The sequence below is a fragment of the Myotis davidii genome, unplaced genomic scaffold, assembly GCF_000327345.1.
Source record: "Myotis davidii unplaced genomic scaffold, ASM32734v1 scaffold116, whole genome shotgun sequence".
Lineage (NCBI taxonomy): Eukaryota > Metazoa > Chordata > Mammalia > Chiroptera > Vespertilionidae > Myotis > Myotis davidii.
Genome location: NW_006290632.1, coordinates 709,331 through 724,059, shown reverse-complemented (window position 1 = coordinate 724,059; position 14,729 = coordinate 709,331). Strand labels below are relative to the sequence as shown.

Sequence of the window (14,729 nt, the reverse complement as noted above, 5' to 3'; positions counted from 1 at the left end):
GGTGTCATAGAGGAGAGGTGTCATAGTGGAGGATGTCATAGAGTAGGATGTCATAGAGGAGGGTGTCAGAATAGGATGGGTTTCATAGAGGAGGGTGTCATAGAAAAGGGGTGCCATACAGGAGGGTGTCATAGAGAAGGCTGTCATACAGCAGGGTTATTATAGAGGTTATCATAGAGTGTCATAGAGGAGGGTGTCATAGAGGAGAGGTGTCAGAATAGGATGTCATAGAGGAGGGTGTCATGGAGCAGGGTATTTATAGAGGAGGGTGTTATAGAGGAGTGTCATAGAGGAGGGTGTCAAAGTGGGCGGTAATTATAGAGGAGGGTGTCATAGAGCAGGGTTGTTATAGGGGAAGGTTTTCATACAGAAGGGTGTCATAGATGAGGGTGTCAAAGTGTGCGGTAATTATAGAGGGTGTCATAGAGGGGAATATCATAGAGGGTGTCATAAAGGAGGGTTTCATAGAGGAGGGTGTCATAGAAAAGGGGTGTCATACAGGAGGGTGTCATAGAGAAGGTTGTCATACAGCAGGGTTATTATAGAGGTTATCATAGAGTGTCATAGAGGAGGGTGTCATAGAGGAGAGGTGTCATAGTGGAGGATGTCATAGAGTAGGATGTCATAGAGGAGGGTGTCAGAATAGGATATAGAGGAGGGTGTCATGGAGCAGGGTATTTATAGATGGTGTCATAGAGGGGAATGTCATAGAAGAGGGTGTCATATAGGAGGGTGTCAGAGGAGGGTGTCATAGAGGTTGGTGTCATAGAGCAGGCGAGTTATACAGGAGGGTGTCATAGAGGGGGAGTGTCATACAGGAGGATGTCATAGAGCAGGTTTCTTATAGAGGAGGGTGTTATAGAGGAGTGTCATAGAGGAGGGTGTCATAGGGGAGTGTGTCATAGAGGAGGGTGTCATAGAGCAGGGTTGTTATAGGGGAAGGTTTTCATACAGAAGGGTGTCAGAGGGTGGTGTCAAAGTGCGGTAATTATAGAGGAGGGTGTCATAGAGGGGAATATCATAGAGGAGGGTGTCATAAAGGAGGGTTTCATAGAGGAGGGTGTCATAGAAAAGGGGTGTCATACAGGAGGTGTCATAGAGAAGGTTGTCATATAGGACAGTGTCATAGAGGAGGAGTGTCATACAGCAGGTTGTTATAGAGGTTCTCATAGAGTGTCATAGAGTTTCATAGAGGAGAGGTATCAGTGAAGGATGTCATAGAGCAGGGTTGTTATAGGGGAAGGGTTTCATAGAGAAGGAGTGTCATAGAGGATGATGTCATAGAGAAGGGCATCATAGAGGAGGGTGTCATAGAGGAGGGTGTCATTGAAGAGTGGTGTCATAGAGGAGGGTGTCATAGAGCAGGGTGTCATAGAGGATATCATAGAGCAGGGTTGTTATAGAGGAAGGGTGTCATAGAGCATGGTATCATAGAGGAGGGTGTCATAGTGGAGGTGTGTCATTGAGGAGGGTGTCATAGAGGGGGGTTGTCATAGAGTAGTAGTGTCATAATGCAGGGGTGTCATAGAGGCTGGGTGTCAAAGAGGGTGGGTATCATAGAGGCATGTGTCATAGAGCATTATTCCCTGGAGGTCAGTGCACATCATAGTGACTATTCAACAGGTCGACTATCTGCTCTCTGCCTGGTGGTCAGTGCATGTCATAGCAAGTGGTTGAGCAGTCTTAGCATATCATTAGCATAGTACACTTTGATTGGTTGAACAGACGACTGGACACCTAGCCTATTAGTCTTTTATTATATAGGATTCCCTATGCTGTGACATCCCTGTGATTTTTTGTAACTGGCAATTTGTACTTCTTAATCCCTTCACCTTTTCATCCAGCTCTCAAACCCCCTCCCATCCGAAAACCATCAAAATATTTTATGAGTCCATTTGTGGTTTTTTTTTGTTTGTTGTTTTCTTTAGTTTCCACATATAAGTGAAATCATATGATATTTGCTTTTCTGTCTGACTTAATTTCACTTAGCATCATACCCATTAGGTCCATCCGTGTTATTGCAAATGACAATAGTTCATTCTTTTTACAGCTGAGTAATACTCCATTGTATATATGTACTACATCTTCTTTATTCATTCTCCTATCAATGGACACTTAGGTTGCTTCCACATTTTGGTTATTGGAAATAATGCTGTAATGAACATAGGAGTGTATATACTTTGTCAAATCAGTGTTTTGGGTTTTTCAGATAAACACCTAGAAATGGAGACAGTGGGTCCTATGTATCCTCTGAATGTATTAGAACAACTGAGTCTAGTTCAATGGCTTGTTTGGGTTTTCACTTTTAATTTTAGGCCTTGAGAAGCTCCTACAGAAGGTGAGCACTCAGACCTGAGAGGCTCCATTACCTTATCCACATGGGAGATTCTGAGGAAAGCAGCCATATTCACCAAATTCTCAACCCCCACTGAGAGGCTGGGAAAGGAACCATCATTTAAGAACTCACAGAGTTAACTGAGGCACTTTTGAGTAGAAAGACAGGGTTGCAACTTATTTACCAGGTTTTAAAATATTGCTTCATAAATATGTTTGCATTTGCTTGTATGTATAAAGCACTTCTTAAAGAACATAAGAACTAAAAGCAACAGTGATCACCATTGTGAAGTGGGAACTCAAATGGGGGATAATGATGAGAGAGAATTTTTATTGGATATCTTTAAACATATGTTCTTAAATCATGTGAGTATATTATCTATAAAAAGAAATTAATTTTTCTAAATATAAATACACATTAAAAATAAAATTTTCACATTCATAAAACAAGTCTACTAAAATAAAGACACACATCTGAGGAGTAGAGAGTGAAGGAACCAAAAAGGCATCTAAGACACTTGCCATTCGGATGCTAGCCCAGAGATCCTATCACAGCCACGGGAGTCCCTCACCTATCAGTGGACTTCAGGCCTCTGCCTTGCGCTCTGTGTGGCTCAGAGAGAAGAGAGAGGGACCTTGGGACATGATAGGAGGAGGAAACATTACTCTTCATTTGGTAAAGGTGGAATCAGAAGCAGGACATATTCTTCCGTGTTTTATAACTTTTAGTATCAAGCCAGAATTCTTCTCATGGAGCTCCATGTGCCCTCCCTCTTATCTCAGGGTGTGGCCCATTTATACAGTCTTTCTAGCCACCTCAAGATCTCTGGCTCCTGAGTCTGTTATTTCTGCCTTCAAATAAGCTTTAGTTAAAAGAAACAAAACTTTTGTTTACTTTCAACTGTAGTCCTTTGTCTCATATTGTTTTCACAATCCAATTTCTTGAGCTATTAGGAATGATTTCCTCTCACTTCTTAATAATCTATAGTCCAGTTTCTACCTCCACTCTTTCATTAAGTCTTTTTTCTCTGAAGTCCTCATTGACTCTTTAAAATAAATCTAAAGGTTGGTTTCTTCATTGCCCTTATTCATCTTGATCTCCCTTTTTCAAATAATGAAGCTAATATCCATCTTACTAAACATCTCTTCTCCTTTTATTTACAAAGCACCCAAGAATCTTTCAGTCCCTTCCTAATCCTCACAACCGGGCCTTTTCTTTATGCCTGCCTCAACCTAAAATTCAGTTGCCGCCCCTCTTCTCTTCTTCATCTATTCTCATTTTCTCAGGGAATTCATCTATTCTCAATACTTTACTTGATGGGAAGAGCAAAGCAGATGGGGCCTGAAGCCTGGCTCTATGACTTAGTAGCTATGCAGTTTAGGATTAGTGATTTCCAGTACCTGAATTCAGTTTCCTCTGCTCTAAAATCGGGATTCAGTAATTCATTCAACAGTTTTTATTGAGCATCTACTATGTACATGTGATTTATTAGCAAATGAAACAGATAAATATTCCTGACCACACAGAGCTCCTATTCTAGCAGGGAGACAAACAAAAATAATAAACATACTAAACAAGATAATTATATCAAATAACAGAATATGATGAGAGCTATAGAAAAAAACTAAAAGTCAGATTACATCATTTAAAGGTGGTCTTCCCTGAGAAATTATTATGAGCAAAGACCCAGAGGAGGTGAAGGAGTTGGGAATGAGGGCACCTGCTGGAGAGGGTGCAGGCAGAGGGAACTGACAAGGATCCTAAGGGCCAGGACAGGCTCTGCTTGTTCTAGGAACACCAAGGAGGCCAGTGGGAATGGAGTGAAGTGAGTACAGGGAAGAGCAGTTGGAAATAAGACCAGAGAGGAAATCAGGAAGCCAGTCCATGTAGGACCTCTGAATGTGACGGGAGCTGGTGCAAGGAGACACGATCGGATTTATGTTTTAAAAGGATCACTATGGCTGCTGTGCTGGGAAGAGACTGTGTTGGGAGCTGGATGAAGCAGAGAGGCCAGCTAGGAGGCTCTATCAGTAATTCAGGCAGGAGGTGGTGGTGGCTAGTACCAGAGTGAGAGCTCTAGAGAGGAAGAGAGGTGGCCAATCTAAGATAGTAAAACCCACCTTGTACAATCTTATGAGAAAATAACTGCAGTTAAAGTGCCTAGTAGATGCCTGCTACAAGGAAGATGTTAAATAATACACTCTTTTATTATGTTATATTTTTCAAATAGAATAGATAATATGAAGGAGCTCAAAGCTAGAGTATGATATTAAAGGTCAACTGACCTGGGAATTGGCAGCTGCCCTCATCGGACGTCGTGAAAGGAGGTTAGGCTGAGAAAGGAGCTTAATCTCCTTTCAGCCTTCACCTCACATCCCAACTTGAGGACAGTATTTCCAATGTCTGACAAAACACTTCCCTTAAACGTTTCATCACATACTCAATATCAATGAATATTTATTTTTAAAATTTACCTTACCTCCATTTCAAGCCAGTTACCAATCTAAATGTTTCCTTAGCCCTAGCCAATTTGGCTCAATGGCTAGTTAGAGCATCAGTCTGCGGACAGAAGGGTCCCAGGTTTGATTCTGGTCAAGGGCACGTACCTGGGTTGCAGGCTCCTCCCCAGCCTGAGCTGTGGTTGGGGGCATGCAGGAGGCAACCAATCAATGTGTTTCTCTCACACTGATATTTCTCTCTGTCTTTCCATCTCTCCACTCACTCTAAAATCAATGGAAAAACATCCTCTGGTGAGAATTAAAAATAATAATAATAATAAAATAAGTGTTTCCTTTGATTAAAGATATGCCAGTCCTACAGGTTGAAGACAGCTTTATCTTTGTAGAATTATGAAATAAAAGGATGCTGTCATTGGAAGTTGGTATTGTGGCCATTATCTGCTTAAAAAACATCTCTGTTTACAAAAGAAGAGCTGAGTCTCAGATGCAGCATAACTAGCTATGGGCCACTCCAGGCTTTAATGACTGAGCGTGGCCCAGAACCAGTTTCCTGGAACCTTTCTCCAACAGCACGTTCCCCCTCCCTCCATCCCCCCATCCACATGACAGCAGTCCCTCAGATTGGCTGCCATCTCTGGACTGGTCGCCACCAGAGCTGCTTTGACCAGCTTTCCTGTGATTGGCAGTTAAGCCGATCAGACAGGCAATGGCAGGCCATGGCCTATGCTGCTTAAAGTATGCTGGCTCTGGGTTCAAATCCAGGCTCTGCTCTTACTAGTTGTGAGGCCATCAGCAGATTTCCTAACTATGTTCTGCCTTAGCTCCTTTGTCTGGAAAATGCCTAGCTCCCAGGACTTAAGTAGCATATGACTTATAAAGCTCTTAGCACAGATTCAAGCACAAAATAAGAGTCCAAGAAGCATTAGTCATTTGTGGGTTATATTACTACTCTCAGTGCCTTTCAAAGAAGTTGCCATGGATGCCCATCCACTGAACAAATTCTAATTGCCTGAGTCTGGCCACTGGGGCCTTGCAGCAACCGGGTCTATCAAATAGATGGAAACTTCCATTGCTTTCTGATCACAGCCTTCCAGTCAGAACAGCTCACTATGTTCCCCCATATCATGCTCATTCCCAATCCTTACCTCTGTTTCAGTTTATGCTCCTCCTACATGAAATGCCCACCTTCCTCCTCTCTAACTTCCCAGCTCCACTGATATTATTTCTTCTCTACAATACTGCAGTATGTATATGCATCACGTATTGATCGCTTCCTTAAGGAGGGCATGGAAGCATTTAATTATACCATGGGTTCCAGAGCAGACCGCCTGATCTCTCACCCATAAAATGGTGTTAATATTAGGGTTGTTGTGAGGATTTGACAAATAAATACTTTGTAAAAACAATATGCTATTATTATATATTGCTATTAACTTCCCCTCTTTTCTTAATGTACCTTCATTTTCTTTCTACAGGTTATTCTGTCCATATGTACTACAGCAGTCCCCCCTTATCCACGATGTTACTCTCCATGGTTTCAGTTATCAACAGTCAAATGTAGTCCCAAAATATTAAATAGAAAATTCCAGAAATAAACAATTCATAAGCTTTAAATTGCATACTGTTCTGAGTAGCATAATGGAATCTCACTCCATCCTGCCCAGGATGTGAATCATCCCTTTGTCCAGTGTATCTACATTGTAATACGCTACTCACCCATTAGTCACTTAGTAGCTGTCTAGGTCATCAAATTGACTGTCATGGTATCACAATGACCCCTATTTTACTTAATAATGGCTCCAAAGCACAAGAGTAGTGATGCTGGAAATTCATATATGCCAAAGAGAAACCCTAAACTTCTTTTTTTGGGTAAAAAGGTAAAAGTTCTCTACTTAATAATAAAGGTAGAAAAATCATATGCTGGGTTACTAAAACTTATAGTAAGAACACATCTATCCATGAGATTGGGAAGAAGGAAAAAGAACCCCATGCTTGTTTTGCTGATGCACCTCCAACTGCAAAAGTTATGGCTCCAGTGTGTGATAAGTGCTTGGTTAAGATGGAAAAAAAATATGAAATCTGTGGGTGGGAGATATGAACAAAAAGCATTTTCCAACTGACAGCAATGTGTTGCAGTAGAAAACGTTGAGCCTATATCAACATGCCAGCAAGAAGTCCCCTAATATGAGTGACACTAAGCCATTTCCTGCAAGTAAGAGATAGTTATAATAAGATAGTTTAAGAAAGACCACATTCATATAACTTTTAGAACAGTATACTGTTATAATTTTTCTATTTTATTATTAGTTATTGTTTACTGTGCCTAAGTTATAAATTAAACTTTATCATATGTATGTATGTATGTATAGAAAAAATGTAGTATATAGATAGGTTCAATACTGTCTCTGGTTTCATGTATCCACTAGGTGTCTTGGAACGGATCCCCTGTGGATAAGGGGAATTACTCTATACTTTTATCCAGTCTTAAATCACATCCTATAGTATAAAGCTCAGTCCTGAGGATTTTGATGTCTGTCCTCAAAGATTTCACCACATCTAATAATTCATTCTAAAAGTACAGATTTACCAAAAATATCAAGTCCCCAACTCAGAGCCCATGGGTGGTACAGAGTATAAGTAGCATGGTTATTAGCCAAGGGCCTCAAAGAGGAGAAAGACTGAAGCAAAACAAAGTTTCCAAAAAATATCTGGCCTATTTCTACAGGAAGTTAACAATGGAGTTGTGGAAGCTATTCTGGAGTTAGAACAAACAAGTGAAAAAGCACTGAGGGCAACTGGAATATTCTATTCACATATTCCTGAGACATGGGTGTTTGCACAGCTACTGCTCTCCTTTACTCTGTATTCCATCCACAGGGTCCCACCACTCGTCAGAAGCTGTGTTAGGTTTGGGCACTACAAACAAGAATTCTATACCAGGTAGGGGTACACCAAGCTAATACATTGACAAGGGCTGTTCTCAATGACACATACTCTGTCACAGTGCAGTGATCATGTGCTTTTTCTGTCTTTGGGGAATCAGTTTTGTTTACCAAAAATAGCAACACATTTTATATGAGTGGAGAGAGTTGAACTTTTTCCAGCATGACTTCCAAAAATCAGGTAAGATAAGAAATCACTCAGATTAATTAGACTAACTTACCTCTATTTTTTCCCATATGGCTTCATAGTTGTCTTGGTGTTGAATATCTTGCATAAGTTTCTGAATTAAAGCAGATTTTTTGGCAGAATGGCTCTCATTTTTCTCAGAAGATGACACTCTCTCTGACTTCTCATCCATGTATTTTTTCATGCCAGAGAGAGGCATACACAGTTCCTCGTCAGAAAGAATGTCACTCAGGGGCCCAGACTCAATGCTCTCCCCCAGCGAAGAGGCTATGTCACTGGATGAACTGGGAGATACCCTGCCTAGCCTTGTACGCTTCTTCTTGACATGGTACGTTGGATAGATCTCAGAATCTGAATTCATTTCAGACAGTTCCCAGTCATCGATATTCTGAATGGTTTCTCCTCTGGGTTTTGGAGGCAGAAGCTTCGTTAAGTTTTCCAACTTCAAAGCTAATACTTCTGTCTGCTTAAGATGAGAGGGCAGTGCCAGGTACTCATCGGAGCCATACCAGGCCTCCACAACCTGCCCATTCCTTGAGACGTGACTTGGGGAGGAGGAGTAACTTTTTTTGCTTTTGTGTTTTGAAAGAAGGGGTACCGGAGACATGACACTGTCCGAGCCAACAGGAGATCCGCTGCTTTGAGTGAACGGTGGGGAACTGGATGTTTCTGACTGCGCTGGTAGTTTGGCATTCCAACTGCTCTGAGGATACGGCTCAAGGGAGGATGTAGAAGCAGAATCGGTTTCTGGCCCCTGCACGGCCTTGGAAGTATAAGAGGGAATTCCGTTTGGCACTCTGGAGCTCCTGGTGATTTCGGTTTGCTTGCCCGAACCAGTTCCTGCTTTAGGGGTTTGGCACGGAGGCACCTCTTCTGGGCTCTTATGTGGCTTTTTAAGTCGAGGTTTCTCTTTGTGGCAGTTGTTGAGCCTTCCCAGGCTGGAGGAGATTTCTTTAATGTGACTTTTGACTGTGTTTTCAAGATTCCCGCCCCCCATCTTGTGCAGACACTCGTAGGACTGGCTGGCAGCCGAAGGGCTGCTGGGGTAGAACGCCTGCAACACCAGGCAGAGCTTGGATCTGTCAGGAGGATCCACCAGGGAAGGGGTGCTTCTGCTCATCTCGGGCTTGAGATCAACCATCTGCCTCTTTCCGTCAGCACCTCTCAGGTTATTCTTAAAAGCGTCCTCTTTAAGGAAAAGCCCTCTTTTTGGCAATGTGGGCTGTGTGGGGGAGTCCTCGTTATAATTAAAGCAGTCTCTGATGGATCGTTTGGGGGTTGTGTTCTCACAGGGAAGAGGCTGTTGGTTCTTTGCTCCAGGTTGGGAGGGAGAATTGGATTCTTGCTTCGAGGTCTTAGAAAAGGACTGGACAGTATTTGTCAGAGCTTCCACTGGAGATGACATGCCCTGGTTTGAGCCTGGTTGCTCCTCGACTGCGGGAGCCTTGTTTTCTTCACACCCACCTTTATCATCTGCTGAGAGAGAACCTTGAGATGCCCCCTCACTCACTGCCTCGCTGCAGTTGGAAGCGATGGGGTCAGTGGCCACCGTCAGTAACCCAACACTTCGGATAAGCTCAGGGAACTCCTTCTCCATCTCACCGTAGCTCCAAGAGTCAAAGGGTTTGCTTTTGACCTGGCTCATGTCACCCAGGCCACCGAGCAAATCCTCACTTGGACTATAGTCAGACAGTTCAAATGCAGTAATTCCACAATCCAGAGACAAGTAATTTTGAGAGCATTTGATAGTTAGCTGTCCTGAGTCATCTACTTCCGTTAGAGAATCGAGCCGGCCCTGAAACAGACAATGGCAGTGGTTTCAGTAAATGGAACATCAATTACACTCAGCTGCTGTTCAAATGAAATCTCAGCAGAGGCCGCTAAGAAGGTCAAAATGCATCAGTCTCCGTTGCTTCTGGTTTGACATACAGAATGGCATATTAATCAATTATCACATTACTTTATATAATATCCTGTTCTTAAATATTCAAAGATTTTTCTTTAATCTAGAGAATAAAGCTTCGATAGAAATGGTCAAGGTCAACCCCAAAATATCCATTCTTGCCTTAATGTTCTATCTTAAAATAATGCATTGTTCAGTTAATAAACATTTTTTAAATGATGTAATAAAATTTCTGGGAACAAATCAATGTAGGAATAACATCTCCATGAGTGTCTCTTTTGCTTATTGCTATCACTCCATCACCTACCACAACTGGCTAACTCATAGTAGATGCTCAATAAGTATTTCTAAAGTGTACTAAGTCTGTCATGTTAAATATATATTCACAAATCCCAGGAAGGTGAAACATGAATTTGCATATAACAAAAGCAGTTCAAGACTAGCTTCTATTTCTCCCCACCCTTTCTAAGGTAAACACCCAAACTCCTGGAGAAAATTATTCAGTATCAAAACTTTATCATCTTAGTTCCCATCACTCTGCATGCATTTCTCCCCCAACCTCCTCACCCCCACCCCTGCTCCCATTTGTTTATATTAGATACCACCTCCACTGTTATTTATAATTTGGGGTAGGACAGTTTGAAACTTCTCTATGCTAAAAAATAGTAATACAAGCAAGTATTTTAAATTTTTTAATCTTTAATTATGCAATTAAGGTTTTTGTCTCATTACTAATGCAGTTTCTGACATCACACAGCCAACACTTTTTCACTGATGATTTGTTCGGGATGAAAGGAATCCCATTATGTGAACCAGGCTGAAGGACAGCCTGGTCTAATCTAGTCCCTTAGGAGACGAAGGATGGATGGAAATGGAACTGTTACATCCACAGACCTCCGTTCTCCTGAAGGAGAAACCAGGTGAGCAAACTGAAGCTGGACCTCATGTAGCTGCTGCACCCTGTGTCCCTTCAACCAGGTTACCCCGAGTTCTGACCTCTCTATAGGTTTTTCTATTCATTTGCTTGCTGTGTTTTGACAATGTTCTCTTCCTTCAGACCTTTAACTTACCTTTATCTCCTACGCCCCTCATTCTCACTGTATCATCCAGATAAATAATAATGATGAAAGGCCTCATTTCACCTTTCTAAACCTCAGTTTCCTCCTCTATAAATGGGGATGGTTAATTACTACTATTTCTTTTTCATTTAAATCTCCCAACAACTTTCTTCCAGTGTTGGGTCTATATTACTGTTTTATATAACCAGAGCCTGAGCCAAAAGAAGGTGCATAACTAGCAAATGTCCATACTCTGACCTTGGTACCATAATTTTCTGTGGTTCATTAGATATTATTTTAAACTGACATACCCCCTACTCCAGTTTGTTCTGCACATAGCCACCAGAGTAAGCTTTACAAATCTGTTACTGTTAAGTCTCTGCTTAAAGTTCTTTATTATTGTCCTGCTAAGTAAACCCAAACCCTTCCAAGAACAAACATGGCTTCACTGGACCACAGTGTCTGCCTGCCTCGGGCCTTTGCACATGCTATTTCCTCTGTCAGGAAAGTTTCCCACCTATAATACCCTGTAACTTATGAATTCTTACCCCCTCAGACCTCAGATTAAGTTGTATTTCTTCAAAATTCCAAACCTTCACCTAAGTCAGAATCTTTCCTTAGAGACTCTTGTAAAACTATGTTGTTTTTCCTTTAAGAATTTGTCTCAATCTTTAAATAAATACTCTGTGGTTATTTCATTACCTTGTTTCTCCCACTAGTGTGTATGCACCACAACAGTATAAATCACATAGAAAATGGCTGACTCACCAGGATATCTGCAACACTTGGCATAGTGATTTGCATAGAACAAGCACTCAAGACATATCTGTTGAATAAAATTTCAGGGTGGGGAACCTTTTTTCTGCCAAGGGCCATTTGGATATTTATAACATCATTCAAGGGCCATACCAAATTATCAACTTAAAAATTAGCCTGCTATATTTAGTCAAACATTTAATTAACTCACTGCTAATGCCTTGGCAGGGCCAAACCAAATGATTTTGTGGGCCTTCTAAAGCCTGGAGGCCGGATATTCCCCACCCCTGCAATACATGAATGAATGATGACATTTTGGAATGTATCTCTACGCCTTCATGTAACTTCTTCCTCTGATTATGTAGTTTCAGTTGACTCCGGTGATGAAAAGCCCAAGCTTCAGAGTCAAATTCTACCTCTAGCACTAGTTAGTCATGTGACCATGACCCAGTAACTTGATGTTGCTAAGCCTCATTTCCTTCATCTATAAAAAGGGAATAATGATAAGCCATGTCATAGCGCTGTTGTGAGAGTCAAAAGAGGTAATATATGTAAAACATAAGTCTGACACATGGATAGGTATTTAATGAATGTCCCCTCATATTATTTTACTATTCAAGTATATTTAGGAAGAAACTTTTATCAAAATGAGAGATATCCTTTTGGCAATTATACTGCACAAAGTGAGAAAACAGTATTAACTGCCAAAATGAGCTAAATGGAATTGTGTGGCTTTAATGGAATTGTGTGCATACCTGGACCAGGATCTTTAAATAACAAAGTCAGAAGCCAAAAATCACCAAGGAATGAGACAGCCAAATAAAGTCACACTTTATACAGTTATTAAAGAAAGTACCGTATTTTTCCGTGTATAAGATGCCCCCCACTTTTCCAACCCCAAATTAAGAAAATCAATATTTTAAACATTTTGCTGGTTTTCCTCTTAAGGCCTTCTTCTTTTTTTTTTTTTTTTTTTTGCTTCTTAATTTAGTTCAGAATATATATTTGGGAGAATGCTCACAAACACGAATTAAACATAGGAAATGGAGCCATTAACATATGAACTCAGTGCAATAAAGCCATTTTTTAATCCAAATTAAATTACCTCAGTTAATGCAGAATGTTTATGTAATTTCTGCTCTGTAGGGCAACAGGGTCCTCTCTGGACCTCCAACTTCTCTGGAAGGGAGAGGGCAGAACAGCTTCGAAGGGTTTTTCTGTTGGCTGTTGCCCTTTTTTTTAAATTTGACAATCTAAGAGAAAAGAGGATAGTGCCCCTTACTAAATAGTCAGGTATTGCATGTTTCAAAAATTCTTGGCTCCGTGGTTGAGCATCGACCCATGAACCAGGAGGTCATGGTTTGATTCCCGGTCAGGGTACATGCCTGAGTTGCGAGCTCGATCCCCAGTGTGGGGCATGCAGGAGGCAGCTGATCAATGATCCTCTCTCATCATTGATGTTTCTGTCTCTCTCCCTCTCCCCTCCTCTCTGAAATCAATAAAAATATATTTTTAAAAGTGTATTATAAGTGATGGGTAAGTTCCAAGCTATCCCATTAGTTGACATTTAAATTACTAACTAGTTGAAATTTGCATTATTTTCTACCTGATTTCTCATAAAGGCGCAGCACTGTGGCTACTTGAGCGAGGTTAGAGAAGCATTAAGGAAAAGTGTTTCTATGATGGGTAGAGAAATAGGAATTTGAGAGTTCAGGTAAAACTTAGACACTGAAAGTGTCAGCCACCTGTTTCTGGACAGGCTTGGGACACAGTAGCCCTGGGAAAGCTTTAGTTCCCATTTTCATGGTCATAGAACCTAAAGCTCAGGCATACTGTCTAGCTAGAAAATAAGGGGCACTCATGAGACTACATATCAGAGAATAGGGTATGGCTCCCTTTTCCTAGGTCTTCCCCTGAGGACCCCTTCCCTACCCAGTCCTTTGTTTGGAAAACATAATACTGCACTCAAAAACACTTAATGCTTCAAGGTAAACCCTCTCCCATCCTGTTCCGGCCCAAGCCAACTATTTCTGTGCATGGTGGCTTGTCACTCATGGGTAACTATTTTTAATTCAGACTGTATTTTTAATGTGAAAAAAATCCCTCCATGAAAAACAAAACAAAACCAAAAACAGCACATGGCATATCTATTTCATATCCTAAAGACCAAGTGACAACCATCTACCTTTATTTTTTTAACCCAGTTGGTTATCAAAGAGCATTTTTCAAAAGTATTGTTACAGATTTCATCATGCAGAAGCAATTTTTTTAAAAAACAAAGTTCTCAGAAGTTTCTGAGAGCAGATCAATAATTAATAAGTTTCATTTCTTAAAATATTGCTTAGTTATACCAATGTATGTAGTCCTATTGCTTTCTTCTAGACCACATTCCCAGATAGTTTTCTAAAGCATGTAAGTAATGAAGTTTCAGGTGGATATGGAGGTAGGGTAACAGTCCCCGTTGTCTTTACTATGCTTTTTTATTTCAGAAATATCACATATAATTGTGTAGTGTCATTAGTTTGCCATGGCTGCCTAGCAATGTCTAAATTCAAATATACCTCCACTTAATATGTCATGAAGCAGTTTCTTGGATGAAGGTTATGTTTTATGCAGACAGTAACTTATTCACTTTATTGATGGGTAATTTATTCACTTTATAGTTGTTAATAATTAGCACTACCTGTGTGACTTTATCTCTCTCAATCTCAGTCCTCTCATCTGTAAGATGGATGCAATAACATCACCTACTAAATAAGAATAACAGCACCTGTCATCCCATGAATCTCATGAAATTTTGAATGTGATTCCTAACATGTGTTATTCTTCTTTGAATGATTAGTGCCTTATATGTAATAGAAAACTGATAAATATTTAGGGAAAATAGAAAGGAAAGCAGGAAGGAAAGAAGGGAGGGAAGACAGGATAGGGGGGAGAAGAATTATTATTACAACAGAGCACAGTTAAAAGCTGGTTTTGTTCTATTTAATTACTAGAGGCCCGGTGCACAAAAATTTGTGCACTCAGGGAGTAGGGGGGGGGTCCCTCAGCCTGGCCTGTGCCCTCTCACAGTCTGGGACCCCTCGGGA

At 40.9% G+C, this 14,729-nt stretch overlaps 1 protein-coding gene across 2 annotated transcripts in view; it reads right to left on the bottom strand.

The window, feature by feature from the left end:
* AKAP6 (A-kinase anchoring protein 6) overlaps positions 1 to 14,729 on the bottom strand; it is a 493,527-nt gene that overhangs the window by 292,449 nt on the left and 186,349 nt on the right. For both annotated transcript variants that reach the window (XM_006763650.2, XM_006763654.2), the window contains exon 4: positions 7,958 to 9,718. In XM_006763650.2, coding sequence (XP_006763713.1) covers positions 7,958 to 9,718 — 1,761 coding nt within the window. The remainder of the gene's footprint in view (positions 1 to 7,957; positions 9,719 to 14,729) is intronic.